Source organism: Pseudophryne corroboree, chromosome 2 (assembly GCF_028390025.1).
Source record: "Pseudophryne corroboree isolate aPseCor3 chromosome 2, aPseCor3.hap2, whole genome shotgun sequence".
Taxonomy (NCBI): Eukaryota; Metazoa; Chordata; class Amphibia; order Anura; family Myobatrachidae; genus Pseudophryne; species Pseudophryne corroboree.
In genome coordinates this window covers 361,058,644-361,084,383 of record NC_086445.1, presented here as the reverse complement: position 1 = coordinate 361,084,383, position 25,740 = coordinate 361,058,644, and the positions used below count along the sequence as shown (strand labels likewise).

Here is a 25,740-nt window from a genome sequence, read left to right as displayed (position 1 = left end):
GCAGAACGGACAACAGTGGTGGTAAGTAACGTTGCTAATGAAGTAGCAGTATTACTGATAGCGGGGACAGCGATTTTCGGAGCAGCTACCCGAATGGCCCCACCAATGACGAATATGCCCCAAAGTGAAAAGTCTCACTAAAAAGAGGACAATAAAGAAAAAAAAAAAAAGTCTAATAATTAGACAAAGCAGATGCTTCCTTGATGCATTTTCAGGGAATTAGAGGATTAGATTATACAAGAGGAAGTGATTAACACAACCTCCATCCTAAAAGTTGAAATTGAAAACTTGTCACCCAACTGGTTTTAGCAGTGAATGGATGTTTCTTACCGAATAAAGGGGCAGATGTATTAACCTGGAAAAGGCATAAGGAAGTGATAAACCAGTGATATGTGCAAGGTGATAAAGGCACTAGCCAATCAGCACATATATGTAAATTAACAGTCAGGATCTGATTGGCTGGTGCCTTTATCACCTTGCACATATCACTGGTTTATCACTTCCTTATGTCTTCTCCAGGTTAATACATCTGCCCCAAAATATTTTTGTAAAATACATGGATTCTTAGGTGGAATAAATTACACTGAAAAAACACAGCTCACAATGTCAACACTGGACAAATATATATTTTAAATGTATTTTATGACCTTTACATCATTTTGCCTGTGTTGTGGCATCAGTCACACATTTTTACAGCCAACGTTGAAACATGTTACACCACAGTTGATTAAACGAGCACTGGGCCTAATTCAGTAAGGATTGCAAATTCTGCTAATTAGCAGAATTTGCAGTCCTTGTGTTAGCATGCTGGGGGCCGCCCATCGTAGGGCAAAGCCGCCTAGCATGCTGACCGCCTCCTCTCCCCCTTCATCAAGCAGAAATTGCCATCACATCGCAATTTCTGCTTGATAGCAGAAAATAAGATTTTACTCACCGGTAAATCTATTTCTCGTAGTCCGTAGTGGATGCTGGGGACTCCGTAAGGACCATGGGGAATAGACGGGCTCCGCAGGAGACTGGGCACTCTATTTAGTACTACTGGTGTGCACTGGCTCCTCCCTCTATGCCCCTCCTCCAGACCTCAGTTAAGGAAACTGTGCCCGGAAGAGCTGACATTACAAGGAAAGGATTTTGGAATCCAGGGTAAGAATCATACCAGCCACACCAATCACACCGTATAACTTGTGATAACTTACCCAGTCAACAGTATGAACAACAACAGAGCATCAACAATGGATGCCAACATAACGTAACCCTTTATTAAGCAATAACTATATACACGTATTGCAGAAAGTCCGCACTTGGGACGGGCGCCCAGCATCCACTACGGACTACGAGAAATAGATTTACCGGTGAGTAAAATCTTATTTTCTCTAACGTCCTAGTGGATGCTGGGGACTCCGTAAGGACCATGGGGATTATACCAAAGCTCCCAAACGGGCGGGAGAGTGCGGATGACTCTGCAGCACCGAATGGGCAAACACAAGGTCCTCCTCAGCCAGGGTATCAAACTTGTAGAACTTAGCAAATGTGTTTGAACCCGACCAAGTAGCTGCTCGGCAAAGCTGTAATGCCGAGACCCCTCGGGCAGCCGCCCAAGAAGAGCCCACTTTACTTGTGGAATGGGCTTTCACTGATTTTGGATGCGGCAATCCAGCCGCAGAATGAGCCTGCTGAATCGTGCTACAGATCCAGCGAGCAATAGTTTGCTTTGAAGCAGGAGCACCCAGTTTGTTGGATGCATACAGGATAAACAGCGAGTCAGTCTTCCTGACTCCAGCCGTCCTGGCTACATAGATCTTCAAAACCCTGACTACATCAAGCAACTTGGAATCCTCCAAGTCACGAGTAGCCGCAGGCACCACAATAGGTTGGTTCAAATGAAAAGATAACACCAGCTTCGGCAGAAATTGCGGACGAGTCCGTAATTCTGCCCTGTCCATATGGAAAACCAGATAGGGGCTTTTACATGACAAAGCCGCCAATTCTGACACACGCCTAGCTGAAGCTAAGGCCAATAGCATGACCACCTTCCACGTGAGATACTTTAGCTCCACGGTCTTAAGTGGCTCAAATCAGTGGGATTTCAGGAAACCCAACACCACGTTGAGATCCCAAGGTGCCACTGGTGGCACAAAAGGGTGCTGAATATGCAGCACTCCCTTAACAAACGTCTGAACTTCAGGAAGAGAAGCCAGTTCCTTTTGAAAGAAAATGGATAGGGCCGAAATCTGGACCTTTATGGACCCCAACTTCAGGCCCATAGTCACTCCAGACTGTAAGAAGTGCAGGAACCGGCCCAGCTGGAATTCCTCTGTAGGGTCCTTCCTGGCCTCACACCAGGCAACATATTTTCGCCATATACGGTGATAGTGTTTTGCCGTCACGTCCTTCCTAGCCTTTATCAGCTTAGGAATAACTTCATCCGGAATGCCTTTTTCCGCTAGGATCCTGCGTTCAACCGCTATGCCGTCAAACGCAGCCACGGTAAGTCTTGGAACAGACAGGGCCCCTATTGCAACAGGTCCTGTCTGAGAGGCAGAGGCCATGGGTCCTCTGTGAGCATTTCTTGCAGTTCCGGGTACCAAGTCCTTCTTGGCCAATCCGGAACAATGAGTATTGTTCTCGCTCCTCTTTTTCTTACGATTCTCAGCACCTTGGGTATGAGAGGAAGAGGAGGAAACACATACACCGACTGGAACACCCACGGTGTTACCTGAGGGTCTCTTGACCTGGCGCAATACCTTTGTAGCTTTTTGTTGAGACGGGACGCCATTATGTCCACCTGTGGCAGTTCCCATCGATTTGTAATCTGAGTGAAGACTTCGTGATGAAGTCCCCACTCTCCCGGGTGGAGGTCGTGCCTGCTGAGGAAGTCTGCTTCCCAGTTGTCCACTCCTGGAATGAACACTGCTGACAGTGCTTGCACGTGATTCTCCGCCCAACGAAGAATCCTGGTGGCTTCTGCCATCGCCACTCTGCTTCTTGTGCCGCCCTGGCGGTTTACATGAGCCACTGCGGTGATGTTGTCTGACTGAATCAGCACCGGTTGGTTGCGAAGCAGAGGCTCCGCTTGACTCAGGGCGTTGTATATGGCCCTTAGTTTCAGGAGATTTATGTGCAGACAAGCCTCCTGACTTGTCCACAACCCTTGGAAGTTTCTTCCCTGAGTGACTGCCCCCCATCCTCGGAGGCTCGCATCCGTGGTCACCAGGACCCAGTCCTGAATGCCGAACCTGCGGCCCTCGAGAAGGTGAGCACTCTGCAGCCACCACAGAAGAGACACCCTGGTCCTGAGGGATAGGGTGATCAGCCGATGCATCTGAAGATGCGATCCGGACCACTTGTCCAACAGATCCCACTGAAAGAGCCTCGCATGGAACCTGCCGAAGGGAATGGCTTCGTATGATGCCACCATCTTTCCCAGGACTCGCGTGCAGCGATGCACCGACACCTGTTTCGGTTTTAAGAGGTCTCTGACTAGAGTCACGAGCTCTTGAGCCTTCTCCGCCGGGAGAAACACCTTCTTCTGGTCCGTGTCCAGAATCATGCCCAGAAAAGGCAGACGCGTAGTAGGAATCAGCTGCGACTTTGGAATGTTCAGAATCCAGCAGTGCTGTTGCAACACTTCCTGAGAGTGTGCTACGCTGATTAGCAACTGCTCTCTGGACCTCGCCTTTATGAGGAGATCGTCCAAGTATGGGATAATTGTGACTCCTTGCTTTCGAAGGAGCACCATCATTTCTGCCATTACCTTGGTAAATATTCTCAGTGCCGTGGAGAGCCCAAACGGCAACGTCTGGAATTGGTAATGACAGTCCTGTACCACAAATCTGAGGTACTCCTGATGAGGTGGATAAATGGGGACATGCAAGTAAGCATCCTTGATGTCCAGAGACACCATAAAATCCCCCTCTTCCAGGCTTGCAATGACCGCTCTGAGCGATTCCATTTTGAACTTGAATCTTTTCAGATAAATGTTCAGGGATTTTAAATTCAATACGGGTCTGACCGAACCGTCCGGTTTCGGTACCACAAACATTGTGGAATAGTATCCTCTTCCTTGTTGAAGGAGGGGAACCTTTACCACCACCTGCTGGAGATATAACTTGTGAATTGCCGCTAACACTACTTCCCTTTCTATGGGGGAAGCTGGCAGGGCCGATTTGAGGTAACGGTGAGGGGGCATCACTTCGAATTCCAGCTTGTATCCCTGAGACACAATCTGCATAGCCCAGGGATCCACCTGTGAGCGAACCCACTGGTGGCTGAAATTTCGGAGACGCACCCCCACCGGTCCTGGCTCCTGTGGAGCCCCATCGTCATGCGGTGGATTTAGTGGAAGCCGGGGAGGACTCTACCCCTGCCTCTGGCAAGAAAGGACGCACCTCTGACCTTCTTGCTTCTCTGTGATCGAAAGGACTGCATTTGGTAATACGGTGCTTTCTTAGGCTGTGAGGGAATATATGGCAAAAAATTTGACTTCCCAGCCGTAGCTGTGGAAACTAGGTCCGAGAGACCGTCCCCAAACAATTCCTCACCCTTGTAAGGTAACACCTCCATGTGCTTTTTGGAGTCGGCATCACCTGTCCATTGCCGAGTCCACAGGACCCTTCTGGCAGAAATTTACATTGCATTTATTCTTGAGCCCAGTAGGCAAATGTCCCTCTGGGCATCCCTCATATATAGGACAGCGTCTTTTATATGCCCCAGGGTCAGTAAAATGGTATACTTGTCTAAGGTATCCATTTCCTCAGACAGATTATCTGTCCATGCTGCTACAGCACTACACCATCCAGGCCGACGCAATTGCCGGCCTCAGTATAGTACCTGAGTGTGTATAAACAGACTTCAGGAAACTTTCCTGCTTCCTATCTGCAGGATCCTTTAGGGCGGCCGTATCCTGTGACGGCAGAGCCACCTTTTTAGATAAGCGTGTCAGAGCTTTATCTACTCTAGGGGAGGATTCCCAGCACATCCTGTCCGTTGGCGGGAAACTGTACGCCATAAGTTTTGGAAATCAGCACTTTCTTATTGGGGGAATCCCACGCTTTTTCACATAATTCATTTAACTCATGTGAAGGGGGAAAAGTCACCTCTTGCTTTTTCTCCCCATACATATACACCCTTTTGTCAGGGACAGGGTTTACCTCTGATATGTGCAATACATCCTTCATTGCTATAATCATGTAGCGGATGGCTTTAGCCATTTTAGGCTGCAATTTTGCATCATCGTCATCGACACTGGAGTCAGAATGCGTGTCGATATCTGTGTCAACCATTTTGGATAGTAAGCGCTTCTGAGACCCTGACGGCCTCTGCACTGTAGGATCAGGCATGGGCTGAGACCCCGACTGTCCCAAGGCATCAGCTTTATCCAACCTTTTATGTAAGGAGTTTACATTATCATTTAACACCTTCCACATATCCATCCAATCAGGTGTCGGCGCCGTCGGCGGAGACACGTCATTCATCTGTACTTGCTCTGCCTCCACATAGCCCTCTTCGTCAAACATGTCGACACACGCGTACCGACACACCACACACACAGGGGATGCTCTATATGAGGACAGGACCCCCGCAAGGCCTTTTGGAGAGACAGAGAGAGAGTATGCCAGCACACACCCCAGCGCTATATGACCCAGGAATCACACAGTAACTTAGTGTTTACCCAGTAGCTGCTGTATATATATTAAATGCGCTAAATTTATGTGCCGCCCCTCTCTTTTTACCCTTTCTACCGGGAGTTTGCAGGGGAGAGCCTGGGGAGCTTCCTCTCAGCGGAGCTGTGGAGAGAAAATGGCGCTGGTGAGTGCTGAGGAAGAAGGCCCCGCCCCCTCAGCGGCGGGCTTCTGTCCCGCGATTGTGTGTAAAATTAATGGCGGGGGCTCATGCATATAACAGTGTCCAACTGTATATATGCTGCTTTTGCCAGGAGGTATCTAATTGCTGCCCTACAGTGACCGGAGTGTGTGGGTTAGTGTGGGCGCAATGGCGCACAGCTGCAGTGCTGTGCGCTACCTCATATGAAGACAGGAGTCTTCTGCCGCCGATTTTGACGTCTTCTTTCTTCAACCCGCCGGCTTCTGACTTCTGGCTCTGCGAGGGGGACGGCGGCGCAGCTCCGGGAACGGACGACAAGGTCAGGTCCTGTGTTCGATCCCTCTGGAGCTAATGGTGTCCAGTAGCCTAAGAAGAGCAACCTAGCCGCAGTTAGTAGGTTTGCTTCTCTCCCCTCAGTCCCACGTAGCAGAGAGTCTGTTGCCAGCAGAAGCTCTCTGAAAATAAAAAACCTAACTAAAATACTTTCTTATTAGCAAGCTCAGGAGAGCTCACTAAAATGCACCCAGCTCTGTCCGGGCACAGATTCTAACTGAGGTCTGGAGGAGGGGCATAGAGGGAGGAGCCAGTGCACACCAGTAGTACTAAATCTTTCTTAGAGTGCCCAGTCTCCTGCGGAGCCCGTCTATTCCCCATGGTCCTTACGGAGTCCCCAGCATCCACTAGGACGTTAGAGAAAATAAGATTTTAAACCTACCGGTAAATCTTTTTCTCCTAGTCCGTAGAGGATGCTGGGGACTCCGTAAGGACCATGGGGGAATAGACTGGCTCCGCAGGAGACATGGGCACTAAAAAGAATTTTAGATATGGGTGTGCACTGGCTCCTCCCTCTATGCCCCTCCTCCAGACCTCAGTTAGAAAACTGTGCCCAGAGGAGACGGACAGTACGAGGAAAGGATTTTGTTAATCTAAGGGCAAGATTCATACCAGCCCACACCGTATAACATGGAATATACGAACCAGTTAACAGTATGAAACAAAACAGCATCAGCCAGAGACTGATCAAAACCGTAACATAACCCTTATGTAAGCAATAACTATATACAAGTCTTGCAGAATTTTGTCCGCACTGGGACGAGCACCCAGCATCCTCTACGGACTAGGAGAAAAAGATTTACCGGTAGGTTTAAAATCTTATTTTCTCTTACGTCCTAGAGGATGCTCGGGACTCCGTAAGGACCATGGGGATTATACCAAAGCTCCAAAACGGGCGGGAGAGTGCGGATGACTCTGCAGCACCGATTGAGCAAACATGAGGTGCTCATCAGCCAGGGTATCAAACTTGTAAAACTTTGCAAAAGGTGTTTGAACCAGACCAAGTCGCCGCACGGCAAAGCTGTAATGCCGAGACACCTCGGGCAGCCGCCCAAGAAGAACCCACCTTCCTAGTGGAATGGGCCTTTACCGAATTTGGCAACGACAATCCAGCCGTAGAATGAGCCGGCTGAATCGTGTTACAGATCCAGCGAGCAATAGTCTGCTTAGAAGCAGGAGCGCCAACCTTGTTGGCTACATACAGGACAAACCGTGCCTCTGTTTTCCTAACCCGAGCCGTTCTGGCTACATAAATATTCAATGCCCTGACCACATCAAGGTACTCTGAATCCTCCAAGTCCCGCGTAGCCACAGGCACCACAATAGGTTGGTACATATGAAAAGAGGAAACCACCTTAGGCAAAAATTGAGAACGAGTCCTCAACTCAGCTCTGTCTACATGGAAGATCAGATAGGGGCTTTTGTGAGACAAAGCCGCTAACTCAGATACTCTCCTAGCAGGTGCCAAGGCCAACAACATGACCACCTTCCAAGTGAGATACTTTAATTCCACCGTTTGAAGCGGCTCAAACCAGTGAGACTTAAGGAACCTTAACACCACGTTAAGGTCCCATGGTGCCACTGGAGGCACAAAAGGAGGCTGGATATGCAGCACTCCCTTCACAAAAGTCTGGACTTCTAGGAGAGAAGCCAATTCCTTCTGAAAGAAAATGGATAGGGCCGAAATCTGAACTTTAATGGAGCCTAATTTTAGGCCCAAATTCACTCCCATCTGGAGGAAGTGAAGAAAATGGCCCAGATGGAATTCTTCCGGAGGAGCATTCCTGGACTCACACTAAGACACATACTGCCTCCAAATACGGTGATAATGTTTCGCCGTCACCTCCTTCCTAGCCTTTATCAGAGTAGGAATGACCTCATCTGGAATGCCCTTTTCAGCTAGGATCTGGCGTTCAACCGCCAAGCCGTCAAACGCAGCCGCGGTAAGTCTTGGAATAGACAGGGCCCCTGTTGTAACAGGTCCTCTCTGAGAGGAAGAGGCCACGGATCTTCTGTGAGCATTTCCTGCAGATCCAGATACCAGGCCCTTCGAGGCCAATCTGGAACAATGAGAATTGTCTGTACTCCTCTTCGTCTTACGATTCTCAATATCTTTGAGATGAGAGGAAGAGGAGGAAACACATAGACCGACTGGAACATCCACGGTGTGACCAAGGCGTCCACTGCTATCGCCTGAGGGTCCCTTGATCTGGCGCAATATCTCGGAAGCTTCTTGTTGAGGCGTGACGCCATCATGTCTATTTGAGGCAGCCCCAACTGACTTGTAATCTCTGCAAAGACTTCCAGATGAAGTTCCCACTCTCCGGGATGTAGATCGTGTCTGCTGAGGAAGTCTGCTTCCCAGTTGTCCACTCCCGGAATGAAGACTGCTGTCAGAGCGCTTACATGATTTTCCGCCCAGCTTAGAATCCTGGTGGCTTCTGTCATTGCCACTCTGTTCTTTGTTCCGCCTTGGCGGTTTACATGAGCCACTGCGGTGATGTTGTCTGACTGAATCAGAACCGGTAGGTCGCGAAGCAAATTCTCCGCTTGACGAAGGCCATTGTATATAGCCCTTAATTCCAGTACGTTGATGTGTAGACATGCCTCCTGGCTTGACCACAGACCTTGGAAGTTTCTTCCCTTTGTGACTGCTCCCCATCCTCGGAGGCTCGCGTCCGTGGTTACCAGAACCCAGTCCTGAATGCTGAACCTGCGACCCTCTAGAAGATGAGCACTCTGCAGCCACCACAGGAGAGATACCCTGGCCCTTGGGGACAGGCTGATCATCTGATGTATATGTAGATGTGACCCGGACCACTTGTCCAGAAGGTCCCACTGAAAGGTCCTCGCATGGAACCTGCCGAATGGAATGGCCTCGTAAGACGCCACCGTCTTTCCCAGAACTCGAGTGCATTGATGCACCGACACCCTTTTCGGCTTCAACAGGTCCCTGACCAAGTTCTGGAGTACCTGGTCCTTTTCCATCGGGAGAAAAACCCTTTTCTGTTCTGTATCCAGAATCATGCCTAAGAAAGGCAATTGGTTCGTTGGAACCAACTGTGACTTTGGTAGATTGAGAGTCCAGCCGTGCTGCTGCAACACCCTCAGGGAGAGTGATACGCTGTTCAGCAACTGCTCTCTTGATCTCGCTTTTATTAGGAGATCGTCCAAGTACGGGATAATTGGGACTCCCTGCCTGCGCAGGAGCACCATCATTTCCGCCATTACCTTGGTGAAAACCCCCGGGGCCGTGGAAAGCCCAAACGGCAACGTCTGAAATTGGTAATGACAATCCTGTACAGCAAATCTCAGGAACGCCTGATGAGGAGGATATATGGGGACATGAAGGTATGCATCCTGTATGTCCAGGGACACCATATAACCCCCCCCCCCCCCTCCAGGCTGGCGATGACCGCTCTGAGCGATTCCATCTTGTACCTCTTTAAGTATAGGTTTAAGGATTTTAAATTCAGAATGGGTCTGACCGAACCGTCCGGTTTCGGAACCACAAACAGGGTTGAGTAATACCCCATCCATCCCCTGAAGCAGGGGAACTTTGACCACCACTTGTTGAAGACACAATTTTTGAATCGCATTTAAAACTACCTCCTTCTCTAGGGAAGAAGCCGGTAGGGCCAATTTGAAAAACCGGCGAGGAGGCACCTCTTCGAATTCCAGCCTGTAACCCTGGGAAACAATGTCTATTGCCCAGGGATCCACCTGTGATTGAACCCAGACATGGCTGAAAAGTCTAAGACGTGCCCCCACTGGGGCGGACTCCCTCAGCGGAGCCCCAGCGTCATGCGGTGGATTTTGTAGAAGCCGGGGAGGACTTCTGCTCCTGGGAACTAGCTGTAGTTGGCAGCTTTTTCCCCTTGCCCTTACCTCTGGCAAGAAAGGAAGATCCCCGTACTCTCTTGGATTTAAGCGACCGAAAGGACTGCATCTGATAATGTGGCGTTTTCTTAGGTGTGAGGAAACATAAGGCAAAAAAGTTGATTTACCGGCAGTAGCTGTGGAAACCAATGTCCGTGAGACCTTCCCCAAACAATTCCTCACCCTTGTAAGGCAAAACCTCCATATGCCTCTTCGAGTCGGCATCACCTGTCCATTGTCGGGTCCATAGGGCTCGCCTAGCAGAAATCGCCATAGCGTTGGCTCTGGAACACAGTAAGCCCACGTCTGAGAATCCCTCATATATAGGACCGCATTCTTAATATGACCCAAGGTCAATAAAATGGTTTCCTTATCCAGCGTATCAATATCAGCAGATACGGTATCTGTCCACGCTGCTACAGCGCTACAAACCCAAGCCGACGCTATCGCCGGTCTGAGTAATGTACCAGTATGTGTGTAAATTGACTTCAAGGTAGTCTCCTGCCTGCGATCAGCAGGATCTTTGAGGGTTGCGGTATCTTGAGATGGCAGCGCTACCTTTTTGGATAAGCGTGTCAACGCCTTGTCCACCCTTGGGGAGGATTCCCACCGTATCCTATCCTTAGCCGGGAAAGGATACGCCAATAGAATCCTTTTGGGAATCTGCAGTTTCTTGTCTGGAGTTTCCCAAGCCCTTTCAAACAACTCATTTAGCTCATGTGAAGGGGGAAAAGTAACCTCAGGTTTCTTTTCCTTATACATGCGCACCCTCGTGTCCGGGACCGAGGGGTCATCTGTGATATGCAACATCTTTTATTGCAATGATCATATAATGAATACTTTTAGCCAATTTTGGCTGCAACTTTGCATCATCGTAATCGACACTGGAGTCAGAATCCGTGTCGGTATCAGTGTCTACTACTTGGGATAGTGGGCGCTTTTGAGACCCAGAAGGTCCCTGCGACATAGTGAAAGGCAGGGCTTGACTCCCTGTACATTCCCTGGACTCTGCTTTGTCCAACCTTTTGTGTAATAAATTCACATTTGCATTTAAAACATTCCACATATCTAACCATTCAGGTGTCGGCGTTGCCGACGGAGACACCACACTCATTTGCTCCACCTCCTCCCTAGAAGAGCCTTCCGCTTCAGACATGCCGACACACGCGTACCGACACCCCACACTCAGGGAAATCTCTAATCTGGAGAGTTCCCCAACAAGGCCCTTTGGAGAGACAGAGAGAGAGTATGCCAGCACACACCCAGCGCCAATGACCCTGGAAAAAATTCCCAGATAGATATAGCACTTTTATTATATATATATATATATATATATATATATATATATATATATATATATATATATATATATTTTCACTGCGCCAAATTATGTGCCCCCCCTTCTTTAAAACCCTCTGTCACCGTGTTCAGCAGGGGAGAGTCCGGGGAGCCAGCTTCTCAGCGGTGTGCTGTGGAGAAAATGGCGCTGGTGAGTGCTGAGGGATCAAGCTCCGCCCCCTCAGCGGCGGGCTTCGGTCCCACTCGATTTCTTTAAAAACTGGCGGGGGTTTCCTATATACAGCCCGCAGAGTGTGTGTGTGTATATAATATATATATATATAATTTTTTTTTTATTTGTGCCTGTCCTAGAGGTTTAAAATTGCTGCCCAGGGCGCACCCCCTGCGCCCATCAGTGCCTGCCATGTGTGTTGTGTGTGTGAGCAATGGTGTGTTACCTCAGAGAAGATCTGAAGTCTTTTGCCGCCTCTGAAGTCTTCTATCTTCTCATACTCACCTGGCTTCTATCTTCCGGCTCTGTGAGGACGACGGCGCGGCTCCGGGACGAACTGCGAGGGGAGACCTGCGTTCCGACTCCCTCTGGAGCTAATGGTGTCCAGAAGCCTAAGAAGCAGAGCCTAGCACTTAAGTAGGTCTGCTTCTCTCTCCTCAGTCCCACGATGCAGAGAGCCTGTTGCCAGCAGGGCTCCCTGAAAATAAAAAAACCTAACAAAATTCCTTTCTTTCTGAGGTCTGGAGGAGAGGCATAGAGGGAGGAGCCAGTGCACACCCATAACTAAAGTTCGTTTTAGTGCCCATGTCTCCTGCGGAGCCCATCTATTCCCCCATGGTCCTTACGGAGTCCCCAGCATCCTCTAGGACGTAAGAGAAATGAAGGTTGCCTACTGCCGGCTCAGCTTAACTGCACCCGCAGAAAGCCTGCAGCCATGTTTCTGATCACGCCCACGCCAAGCCCATGTTTCACCGACACCACCACTGCAGTTTTCCATCTCCGCCTAGGAAACATGATTGACAGGCAGAGGCGATCGCATTTTGTGTCCTTTCCCCCACAGAAAATGCAGGCGTATGCGCAGGACAGGTGCTGCGCATTCGCCGGCATCTTTTTAGCATATTTTGCCGTTGGATCGTGTTCTGAGATCCAACCTGAATTAGGCCCACCGAGTCCAAAGCGTAACAGAATCAACGTTCCTTACACCTATGGCAGAATACTCCTGCGGACAGCATTAGCAGTCAATGGAAATTTATTAAAAATCCATGTTGATCTATCTGAATACCAGAATGATTTTAAATACTTTTCTAATGATAAATAACTCTAAAATTTAAGGGCCTAATTCAGATCTGATCGCAGCAGCAAATTTGTTAGCTAGTGGGCAGAGAGAGTTGGATTTGGGTGGGTTATATTGTTTCTGTGCATGGTAAATACTGGCTATTTTTTTATTACATTGCAATTTAAATTTCAATTTGCACAACCCACCCAAATCTAACGCTCTCTACACGTTATATCTGCCCCCCCCCTGCAGTGCACATGGTTTTGCCTATTTGCTAACAAATTTGCTGCTGCGATCAGATCTGAATTAGGCCCTAAGGCACCTGACTGTGCTTCTTGGTATAACATGTCTAAGGATTCCTTGCAGTGGAGTCAGTGAACAAGGGCAAAAGCACCAATAGCCCCAAGGTAAAGAAGGCCGTATGATTCAGGTCTAATTTCTGTAATTGTAGGTGGTCTCATTGAACAGCAAAAACATTTCTCACCCTCCGTTCTAAGCTTCTTGAAAGTAGAGGCCTCCAAATCATGAAAAGACCGTTTGCGGTTGTTTGTTCCTCCATTAAAATGATTAGATGAGTTGTTCTGTTGACCTCCATTTAAGGAGCTGCTACAATAGAAACCGTTCAGCTGACTGTTCTGGAGGTTTAGGAGGAATTGAGCACACTCTCGAAAACCTTGGGAGTGTGCAAGGTCAGCCGCTGTCAAGCCACTGGCATTCCTAAAGCTGTGTAACAAAGAATTGAATTAGATACTCCATGTTGCATAGGGCAAGCCCTCAGTGGCTAACTATCTGAAGGCAAAACAAGTAGAATCTTTCTGTAAAGCTCAAATCTCCTTCGCTTCTAGATAGGTCTTGCTTTTACTGAATCTACTGAGGCCTTTCCAGCAGAAACACAAATTCAGCTATTTCTAAAAAAGATGTAATCACCAAAGGCAATTCTAAATCTTTCAGACATATAGAATATGATATCTTCTCACTTAAAAATATTTAATTCCCTAAACTCAAAAAAAAAAAAAAAAAATTATATATAAAAATTTGCTCGAAGTTCCTAAATTTACGACAAACTCCAGAGCACAAGATCAGAGGTTTACTACTTAGGCTACACTTAAAAATACAATATATCATAGCATAAAAAAAGAAAACAAAATTACCTAGGTTTTATCCTTTATATAGATTGTCTGTGGCATTTTCATGTCTCACCTTTAAAAAACAGATTTGTAATCTCAAATGATTGGGTTCTTGGTTACAATTTGTTACACAAAACCTGCAAATCCCACTGGCTGTGAAAGGATCATTAGAAGTACTCTGAGCTTTAGCTTCAAAGTTCTTTAAAATTGGCTACAGAAAGCAGGTATAAGCTAAATAAATCGCAAAAGTTTTGCAGGTATAACCCAGACTATGGATGTCCAAAACATCAGTAATTGGTTAGGATGGGGATTCGTTTGACTCGAAGAGGCAAAATACCTCAGATAAAGAATGAAGAAAAGAAACAAGGTGATGGAAATAAGCTCAGGCGATTATAGACGAGGAAATAAATGAAATACATAAATCAATTATGTATATTATGCTTTGCATATGTAGCAGCAACTGTAAAGCCTGCTGTATTATATTAGAGGAAACAGAAGTATGAAGCATACTTCCTCCATATAGTACCCGAAGGTGGGATTACTGATCTTTATTACATGTAAATAGTCAAATTACTTAAAATTAATTTTCCTTGAATTACTCCATGGCTGCCAATCCAAATGAGTTATAACTCAGTCCACCAAGTACAGAAAGGTATACAGTGGGACTATGGCTTCCCTTGCCCATTTTTGAAAAACTTTCCAAGCTGTTCTACAATACAAACGGAGAACACTGATGGAAGTATCTGGCTAGTATCGAGTATTTCAAGGAAATTAAATTAACTATTACAATAATTTGACTATTTCCTTTTTAAACTCCACAGCAGTCAACGTGAAGGAAGAAGCTGGCTTACCTTTTATAGTACATATAATTGAAGATTAAAAACAAAAATATTTTTTGTTTAACAACTGTTATGATGTTCCAAATGTCTGGCAAAAAGGTAAGAAGAGAGAACCACTCTCCTGACTTCCATAAATCTGCTGAAGTCTGAGCCCTGCATGCACAGGAGGTCATCACTACCTTTGTACAGGCTTGCAAGGGGAACGGATGTACTGTGTCAGAAGTAATAAAGCCACATTTGTACAATGACACACTTAATAACTTGCAGGAGTATATTTGGACGGAGCATGTCCTTGAAGGGTCCCGATAGGAAGTACAAAAGGTTAATCAATTTTCCTGAATTATTTTTTTCTGGATAGGCACACAGAACCTGTCCTGATGAGATACAAGATATGTCATCTTTTTTTCTGTTATCAATGGTTTCATGAGGATAAAGAGAAGGAAATACAATTTCCTGATTTATATTAAAACAAAAAACAGCTGTTTGCAGCATCAATTTGTCCATATTTACATTCCAAAAAGGCTTCTTATACGATAAAGATTAGTTCTCCCTTTGGACACTCAGATGTTACTGCTACAAGAAACAGCACCTTAAGGATCATTCAGGGAAACCGCTTGCAAAGTGAGCAATCATTAGAGCCTCTTACTGTAGATTAAGATCTCATGGTGCCACAAAAAGCTTGCTTCACAGCTCAATTCTTTCTGCTTTGGGGGGTGGGGAAATAATTAAATTCTGATGTTCTGGTGTCACGAAACCATTAAGTGCACACCCCGAAATTCTCGAGGTAATGATCACAAGACCATGTTTAATCCATCCTAAACAAAAAATAATAATAATTATAATATTATTAATAATAAATCCATTCATTTTAGAAGTGTCAAATAGTTTAGGTTTGTACAACAGAATGTCCTGCAAATCCTTTAGTAAGTAGTGGAAGTGCTTTTCTAACTACCACCTCAATTGCTTCTTCACGGCATCAAAAATATGACTTTTCGATCGGGATGCAAAATCAGCCGCAAATGCAGAAGCCTTAACAGAATTGGCAAAGACCACAGCTGTTATAGAAGAGTCCCTCGGTACACTGCAAACCACCTTTGATGTGGTTTCTCGCTTGACCTTCTGTAGGGCTCCATGGAATTGGACAAGAACAGCTTTTCCTTTTGTTGTGGTATCGCTGTGATGGGAATATAGGAAATCGCTATTAAATTTACTTGTAAGAGTCCAACCTCTTACACAAAGAAGTTTAAAAACCTCTTTCTGTAAAGCTCATTCTCAAGGATTGACTTGACGGCAGCTGAGACTGTATTCTATCGTGTAGGCTTGCTTGGGCATGTAATGCAGTGAGAAATAACTTTTTTCTGCTTCTGCTACTTGTTCCACTTTGCCGGTTTATAAAGAAATATTGTATAGTTATTGAAAAATATTTTCAGATGTTTGTGTCCTGAGGTTGAAATGACTGAATAGCAAGCTATAATGCCCTCACTTTTCAGAATATGCATTTTATTTTTTTTCCTTTCCTATAGCCATAATCTTTGTAACCACACATTATGGGGCAGACGGCTGTGCTAAATACTAACCATACTGGTATCAAAAGACACATTCCCTGATCTTTTAGCCTTGGTCCTTGCCATCCTTACAGGAACTTATTTGTGAAATACGGAGGACTTGATTTAGAGACATTGGATTGCAATCTTATTTTAAAGAGTTACTTTGGCAAAAGAATACCTCTAGTGGATGAAAACAATCCTAGGAAACGGAGACAATACTTTATTGACCCAATTTGCGGAGATTGAAGTGGATGATCAAGATCCTGAAAATGTAACAAATCTGTCTTCTGACAAAGATACTGTTCCTTATGTACTCTTATGAACTGTAAGCAGTTGAGAGGGCGGTAGAATGCGTTTTGCAGTATTGATGATTCACCCATATTCATCATAGTTAAGTCACCTAACCTGTTCAGTATGTAATAAACGGCTACAAAAGATGAAAAAGATAAGGCCATGTGAATCTGTTTCCTGAGAGAAGCCATGTGACCTACCAGCACCTTTTAAATCTACTGAAGGAAAGCACAGATTCCATACAGAATTCAGAAGTCAACCTTTTCTACCAGGGAAATTTTTGAATAAAAGCCTGTGCACCAGTTTCACAGAAAAAGGAGATTATTATTTTAAGTCTGTATATTGTTGTAGCACCTCCAGCTCCACTGGAAAGGATGGAACTCTTGATTTCACTATGAAAATCAACAGGGTCCAGTGGAATTCTACCTTGTTTTATTGGCTGAGAGCACAACCCCAAAGATCTTGTAAATTATAAGCATCCAAGTTTGTGCATACTTACCAACCACAAGAGTCCATAGAGGATGGTCTAAACCAGTGGTTTCCAAATTCGGTCCTCAAGGCCCCCAACAGTTCACGTTTTCCAGATTACCTAGCAGGTGCAGAGGTGTATTTATTACTCACTGATACATTTTAAAAGATCCACAGGTGGTGGTAATTATTTAGTTTGTGACGGTGAGGAAACCTGGAAAACGTGAACTTTGGGGAGTCCTTGAGGACAGAGTTTGGGAACCAATGGCCTAAACAATCATTAAGAGGCTTTTGCAATGGCTTACCTTGCTTACTTCTTAAAGAGACAAAAAAAAAAAGCCATTTAAATGTAAACCAAGCAATTTTGAAATGAATGGTTTTCCTAGTCAATGGCTTCATGCTTCTTTGAATTGCTCACGAAGGAAGATAAAGGAAAATGAGCTTTCTCCTATCCTGTGTCATATTATGGGATTCACCTCCAGTGACTTTTTGAATCATTGAGTATGGTTTATACCCGAACAGTAGATCTCCAACAAATGGAAGTGTGGAAAAAGGATACTTTGATATTGGTCATGCCACAAATGAATGCAATAATAAGGCTTTCCTGGCGACTAGCGCCAGAGACGTATTCCTAAAGCAAGCACGGCCATGGCTTTCCAGACAACCATATCCATAGATATATCAGAGTATGCTCCATGCAAACTCATGATCACATTTTTCTGAACAAGTGCTTTGACACACCTAGTATAATCACTACACCGCAGGATTTGGAATCAAGTCCCGCTGAGTCTGCATTTTTCTTTCGACAGCAGGATTCTGACAATATGTAGTTTCATAAAGTAACATGCCATTTTCTAATCCATAGCATCAATTTAGCGAACATCTTGTAATGGAATGGTTGCCTGTAGACCGCTCGTCTATGGCCACATTTCAGGAATTAAGAATCATTTAGAACCTTCTTTAACTTCAAAAGGATACACATGGTCCATTCTTTTAAGATTAAATAGGGTGATTCGCCAGAAAGTGAACATAAAGTCACACGCTTTTAATTTTTTTTTCCATTTTAAACTGGTCTGTTAAGAAATTGTTGTTATATGAAAACTAAATTGCTTGCTAGCAATGCCTTACCCTATAACAGAGGTTCCCAAACTGTTTGCCGTGACTCCCTGGGGTGCCTCGGGACTCTTGCAGGGTTGCCCTGGGATGGTGGTCCAGGACCAATTCAAATTATTCATGGTCAATATAATAGGCAAAACCAGTGCTGGTGGCTGCCAGTCATAAAATATGTGGCCAAACAGAAGCAAATCTTGTCCTTCACCACACAACTGACCCTAAGGATGACATATAAACGTGATCTACTTAATGTAATATTTCTTTCTAAATTTCTCAATAAGAAATTTTTGGCCTAGGTGCCGTGAAAAAAAAAATTCTATTCTAGGGCGCCGTGATTCAAAAAAGTTTGGAAACCACTGCCCTATAACTTAAGACCCACTAATATCTTGATATTTTGGAGAAGTATGTCATTTGAATTTGTGTAGCTCTCCAGTGCATCACGGAGAATCACCCAGTTGACGTCTGCTCATCAACTACCATTCTCTATCAATGAGGTCTTTAATAATCTGGTATTTTATAAACAAATCTTGATGAGCCACAAATAATTAATCTTGGAGAAAAGCAGAGGCTGTAGTACCATTTATCACCATAATGTTGGTAATATGTTTATGTAGAACATTCACAACTTCAGGATTAAATTACCATGGTTCTTCCCATATTACTCCTGACTGCTTGATGACCAAGCATGTTCAATAAAAGATCCCAGGGATGAGGGTGTACATCTTTTATGCCAATAATTAATGATCTAGTCTCTTCTGCCCATGTAGGTTTCATTTTTCTTAGAGACAAAAAAATAATCATGGTGATAATTCATTTGGGCTCAATTAATGTGTACCACATATTCATCAGATCAAGGTTCACATATAAGTTGAGTTTTGCTAGTTTTCGTCCCCCTACAGGCTCTGCTAGAGTACTAGGAAGATATAGTTACTAACCAAACTTACAATGAAAGTTTTTACAGTAGAGCACTTCTCAAAAATACTAAAGGAAGCACTGACTTTTTTGTGGGTTCAGGTTTTACATTGCTGGAAATCCTCGATGTCCTGTACTTCTTAGCAAAGTATTAGTGCTTCAATCAACTTCTCCGTGAGCAGCAAAGCTGCACAGTCCAGAAGAGACATGAGCAGAGGTGACCACGAGCCATGCTCAGACACAATGAAGAGCTGTATATCCAGTCCCATGTTTGCTGCTTAGAAGTGGAAACTAGTGTCCTAAGGGAGCCATCTGTTTCCATACTTACACTCTTGGGAGTATATGGCAGGTACCATCTGGACTCCCCGATAACAAGAAAACCACTTTACTATAAACATACCCAATTCAACAGAGAAAAGTTAATTTACATTAACTAAGATAGAAGTGAGGAACATAAATGAAGGGGAAATCTGGGACTTAGGAGACAAAAAAAGAAGCCTTGTTAAGTGAAATTGCCTTTATTTATTGGCCAAAACTTTAGATCATTTGAAAGATAGACATGTCAAGATATTTAAGAGGCAGTAGGTGGAAAAGCTTACAAAACAAAGTTAAGGTCATGTCTTGCTTGTTATGACAACTGGAAAGCAGTCATGTAAGATACCAAATTCTGATAAAGGATGGGCCAAAGTAATTATTAGGCTATATAGGGTCTTAAAAGTACAGCACTCCTAAAACGTGCTCCCTAAAATAAAAATATATTCAAATAATTAATTTAGAAATATATTTTCAAAGAGTCATAAAGTCATCTTTGTATAAATTCTAACATTTTCAGTGACCATTTAATAGTTTGACCTTTCATCTTGATCAGATTGATCTCTTGCGTAGTTTCCTTCAGTGATAGTCCAAAAGAAGCTGAAGTCTGCAGAATCCATAAAACAGCAACAATAAAAAAAAATTGTAAGTATCATTTTTTTGATGGTGGTGGTCTGGAGATGGTGGAGGTTTGACATTTGAAGATTTATGTAGACATCAGAATGAATGAATTAAGCCAGCAGGATTACAGCATAATGTGAACATAACTGTTTCAGTAGGAATGAACCCTTTATGTCATAGACAATCAAATGATCACTTTAATTTTGAAAAATAATTCTCAGGAGCATAAAGCTTTTAAAATGTAAATATACTTATAGAGCAGATTTTCTGCATCAGTTGATATGAGACATGCATAATTTGCTCAATTCCAAATGCAAACATTTTGCCACCATTTTTAATTAAATGCCACTAGACAATTTGATTTGTTAAAATGTCACATCTTATTCCTCATACAACAGAAACTAACTAACCTGATCTCAGCTACTGTTAGTTTAAGAGATACAGCAGAGACTGTATATTAGGGTAACATATGCATGCAAATCTAAAAACTCTATAACGGAATTCCTAAATTAGCATTAAAACCAATCACCGCAACAAATACCTCAACAGTATGCCTTGTGTGCAGAAAGGAAGCGATACTGAACACTCATTGCCACAACTGTAAGGTTTTCGGAGAAGCACCTGTGGCAGTTTCAGCAGTTTCTATTTGGGATGCTCCCCTTTCTAGGATTACTTGAAAAAATCAAGTCAATACGAATTACGTAGCTGTAAAACATTGACATGTGTAGTTTTTACAGTTCTTAAAAAGCGTCTAATTGATTTATAGAGGGAAATGGCAAATTACAGAAAAATAAACAGGAAACGGATCATGTAAGGGATCACATATCTGCAGCCAACATTACGACTTTAAATTACATCTATATACACCCAAAAAGAGTGTACTGGAGCCCAAGGAACAATCACATTTTTTATGTCATGTGACCACTTTAAAAATATATTTTGATTGTAAGGCTCTTATCTTGAAGGACAGAAGGTTTATTACCTATATTTTATAAACATCTAAAAGGGAATGGATGAATGTGCAATTTCTAGCAACAATCTAAATAACTCAGAGCATATGTTTAACGTAAGACATGACAGGTCTTCTGCAATTAAACAAACGTCTCAAAACACATTTTACATTCATCAAAAATGCTGCAAAAAACACATCATTCTGGCTAACTTCTTCCCCTAAGGCAAGTTTTATGTTTGTAAGCATATGTATGCACGCACCAGGAGGACATGGATAGGTTATCATAGCAGACATAATACTGTCACAAGAGATGAGAGGGGTGAGAGAAAAATCATGGTGGTCCAACACCATACTTTGAAGCATTCCAGATGGGTAAGAAAGATGTCATTACAGAAGATGAAGTAGAGAAATGCTATTACAGATGACAAGTTCTAGTGACCGTGACAGCTGGGTATGTCTCTCAGCTACAAGAAAATGAAGAGCCCAATTCAGTAAAAGCAAACCTTTTTTTTTTTAGAAGAATGTGATGGCCGTCATTGAAATGATATTCCAAAAACTGAAATTAGGATTTTGTTTTTGAAGACTTAACTCGAAAAATGCATGACCTTTTGAATATATAGGTCATTTGCAAAAGCAGGACTAGACAACATCAAAAAGAATAAAGACAACCATTAGCTTGTGCTGTAACTTACTCCACAGCAGAGATACAATATGAAACATGGCATTGGGCATAAAAACAGAACGACAGTGCCAAGGCTTCTGGTAAGAGTGCTAGTAGCTTTCCCAAAGGGCATCTGTGCAAGTACTAGAAGCTAAAAATTAGCAGTGGCACGAATCCTCTTGTGCAACTAAAATAGCGCATGGTCTACGTCACAAAACTCACCCGGAAAGACTGGAGCAGCGGAGGAAAATGATACAAACTTTCAAATAAATCAAGGGCTTTAAAAAAGGTACAGGAGAGAAACATTCAAAGGAAGAGAAGTATTAGAACATGAGGACATGCGCTGAAACTGGAGGAAGGTAGGTTCAGGGGAAATTTAGGCAAATATGACTTCACAGAAAGGGTAGTTGATAGGTGGAATAGCCTCCCATCAGAGGTGGCAGAGGCTAAGACAACAGAGCAACTTAAAATATGCCTTACAAAGAACTAAGGCTCGAATAGGGTTTGGGTTACCAATATGTTAAAAGGGCAGACTAGATGGGCCAAGTGGTTCTTATCTGCCATGAAAATTCTATGATTCTGTATTTTCCCACAAATGTCAGCAAATGTAAAACTGTGGTTACAAAAGGAAAAAAAGAAAAAAAAAAGAAAGAAGGTGTAAATTATGTATATAATTCCTGATGACAACTGATAGATTGGAGACAATTGATGTAAATGCACAGTAGCTAAAGTACACTGCATTCTGCACTTGGTGCAGAACGGAAAAGGGATTTCAGGAATAGAATATTCTGCTTCAAAGTGAAAAAAAAAAATAATATCAGTTTTTGTTCACAAAGTAAATCTGCTCCATTGCAACAATAGATAAAATAAAATGTGCACATGGGATTCAGGAACTTGTGCCTATTTATAACGTATAGAACTGTGCTTGCAGCATTTAAAATTAGAGTTCAAGTGTGAAATATCCATCCTAATTGATTTACTTTACAGTGAAACTGATGAGGGGGAACAATATACTACAAAAATAATTGGTGAATCATCAGTCATAAGAAGTCAATGTAAACTAAGTTATTTCTGAATGGTGTTCCACAGAAATGAAGCAAACTAGGGTCCACAGTCTGCACTAATCCCATAAGGAGTATAAAATAGAATAAAAGTATGGCACCAGTTTAGAGCTAACAGAAAAACATTTTGGTAATGCCAATAACAAAATGTGTTTATAAATACACTGTTGCATTCAACTTGAAAATAGCGGATAGCCGAGTAGCTGGTGCAGAAACAAGAATTGTAAGGACGCAGATGACGTAAGCGGAACAGAATAGAGGATTTAGCAGAACTTCTTACTCATGAGAGATGATCATACAGTAAAGCATAAATGGAAGCACAGGTCATGGATCACTATTGTCAGTGATAGCCCAGTTTACTGGATCTCACCAACTCCACTGAACATCTCCACTCAACTCCACTCAACACTACTGTGATCTCACAGGGATTTCTGTAATTTAAGGTGAAGTCCATACGCTGAACCGCACTTTACACCGAATACAGTGCTTCATTAGCCAGGAAATGTAACTTTCACCTTCCCGGAACAAAAGTGTATTTTGCCAATATGTAAAAGACATCCATAAAAAAATAAAATAAAAAAAATTTAAAAAAAAAAAAGGAACTGTACCATTATAGCAAAAACATAAGAAAAAAACCCCCGAGTATGGATGGGATATCTGAACAAATAATATGTAATAAAAGTATTGCTCGATACAAACTTATAATAAATGTGTTTTCTAAATTGGCAAAGGGAAGATTGGGAAGAGGCATGTTTTTGGGATAATAGCGCAGGAGGGCTAATGTAAAAAGGACATGCCTGAAAAGTACCTAATTCTATTACCTAAATAGCTACAACAATCGAATAGGAGATATCTGGCAAGGTGATAAGGGAACATTTTTGTGCCAGTTTCACCACAAATAGTGGGCTATGTTACTACTACAGGTTGAGTCTCCCTTATCCAAAATGCTTGGGACCAGAGGTATTTTGGATATGGGATTTTTCCGTATTTTGGAATAATTGCATACCATAATGAGATATCATGGTGATGGGACCTAAATCTAAGCACAGAATGCATTTATGTTACATATAAACCTTATACACACAGCCTGAAGGTAATTTTAGCCAATATTTTTTATAATTTTGTGCATTAAACAAAGTGTGTCTACATTCACACAATTCATTTATGTTTCATATACACCTTATACACACAGCCTGAAGGTCATTTAATACAATATTTTAATAAATTTGTGTATTAAACAAAGTTTGTGTACATTGAGCCATCAAAAAACAAAGGTTTCACTATCTCACTCTCACTCAAAAAAGTCTGTATTTCGGAATATTCCGTATTTCGGAATATTTGGATATGGGATACTCAACCTGTACTACTACCAGCGTTTCCTGTTTAGTTCAGTACAGCACATAATTTAATGTCTGTTGATGTTGTACACATATTTTTGATAGATAATCAATAATAAATACTGCAATATATAAAGCCATGTAACATCTTGCTTCATAAGGAAATGTACTGTGTATAAAGTTTAACACCTGGATTTGCAGTGAGCTTGACCAAGCTGAATGGCCGACAACATGCACAGCTAAGAGGCTTCTTTATAAGATTTTTGGGATCAGATCCCGTTATTTAATGCATGCTATCTTTGTCTTTTTATGGGAAAATAATTTGCTATGTACTTTGTACAGCTTCCAGTATCAGCCACCTTAAGGGTGTAACATGCAAATAGTGGTTTCTGTTTTCAGATAAGAGATGGGAAGAACAGACAAACTTTAAACATCACTATAAGCCTGCATTATAATTCCCATCATATGACTTGTAAGTTTAAAAGTCTGCAGAAAGAGAGGTCTGTTGTACAGTCAACTACGTCGGAGTGATAAGGTGGCTCAGTGGCCTAAAACATTTGGCCAAAGGTGAGTGCACTCCTTATAAACGCAGATATGAAAAATATATCCCCTACATAGCAGAATGACAACAGTGAATTCCCGCTTCTAATAGCGAAAGAGGACTGCAAGAGTCACACAAGTGAAAGATAAATACCCAATTACCAGCAAATTAAGGACTCCAGACAGCTGGTTTTAGCTTTAAATGTGGGGAAGGTCCCATGGTTCTGATGAATTGGGTGTAGCTCAGGTGCAGCCACATCTGAGAACACTACCCGAGTGCACACAGGGACATTCCATTTTACAGAACTGTTCTACTGAGGCAGAGGATAAAGAACCAGCCACAGAAGTGTAATAATTCAGGTAATCAATTGGAGATTACCCATACAGTTAACAGTGCAAATGCGACTGGTTTTCATTAGAATGTGAACACTTTGAAAACCATGATCTTGGTAAAGATTCTGCGAGAACGTGATCAGTAGTTTGCCAAATATTTACTTTAAAAAAAAAAGACAATTATTAGAAAGGGAATAGATAATCTTCATTAAAGACGTCTAGATGCTATTTTGTGTTCTACTAGGTAAAGAAGTCTACAGCGTAAACTGTATTTAATATTATTATCAAGAAAGCGCTTGTGAGAATCCAAATATAAAATTACAGTATATATATTTATGCATACAAATATATATACTGTATCCTCCCGTGCAGACAAAGCTGGTCATTAAAAGAGGTACATAAAATGGTTTGCTAGTGACAATTATTGTTAGAAAATGTTTTAATAGATTGTGGTGTTTCATATTTGTAAAAACTAAAGATGGCGTGACTGATAATGTTAATATTTCTATATGAATAGTTTGTAAAAATGGACATCTGGATTAGATAACCTCATTAAATTAATTGAAACTAAAACTGCAGATGATTTGGAATAATCTGTGAGTACATTATCAGACATCTGCACATTTATTACAGCTGCCTTAATACTGGTAATAAACGAACCAGACGGTAATCTCCAGGGAAATTAACCACTGATAATAGGTCTTCATTCAGACATATTGGGTGTACACACCGACCGACCTGCTACCGATGTATCATTCATCGCTCGAACAAACACTATATATCGTTCTAGCGTGTAACCAGCCTAAACAGTGCGTGTTTCACAGATTTCTTAATTGGTGTACAGGTCCATTCATTAGTGGCTGACACATTTCAAAAGCTCCACGGGTGGTGCTAATTATTTAAATGGTGATACTGAGATGTATAAAACATACACTGTTAGTGGTCCCTGAAGACCGGAGATGTGAAAGACTGTAATAAGGTTTCCAATTACGTGATAGAAATGAGAATGCTTAAGTATGTATCA

General features: G+C 42.9%; 1 protein-coding gene across 1 annotated transcript in view; it reads right to left on the bottom strand.

The window, feature by feature from the left end:
* The window catches only part of ANKRD10 (ankyrin repeat domain 10), a 47,714-nt gene that overhangs the window by 15,547 nt on the left and 6,427 nt on the right, over positions 1-25,740 (bottom strand). Inside the window, exon 4 of the mRNA XM_063953164.1 lies at positions 13,087-13,325. Coding sequence (XP_063809234.1) covers positions 13,087-13,325 — 239 coding nt within the window. The remainder of the gene's footprint in view (positions 1-13,086; positions 13,326-25,740) is intronic.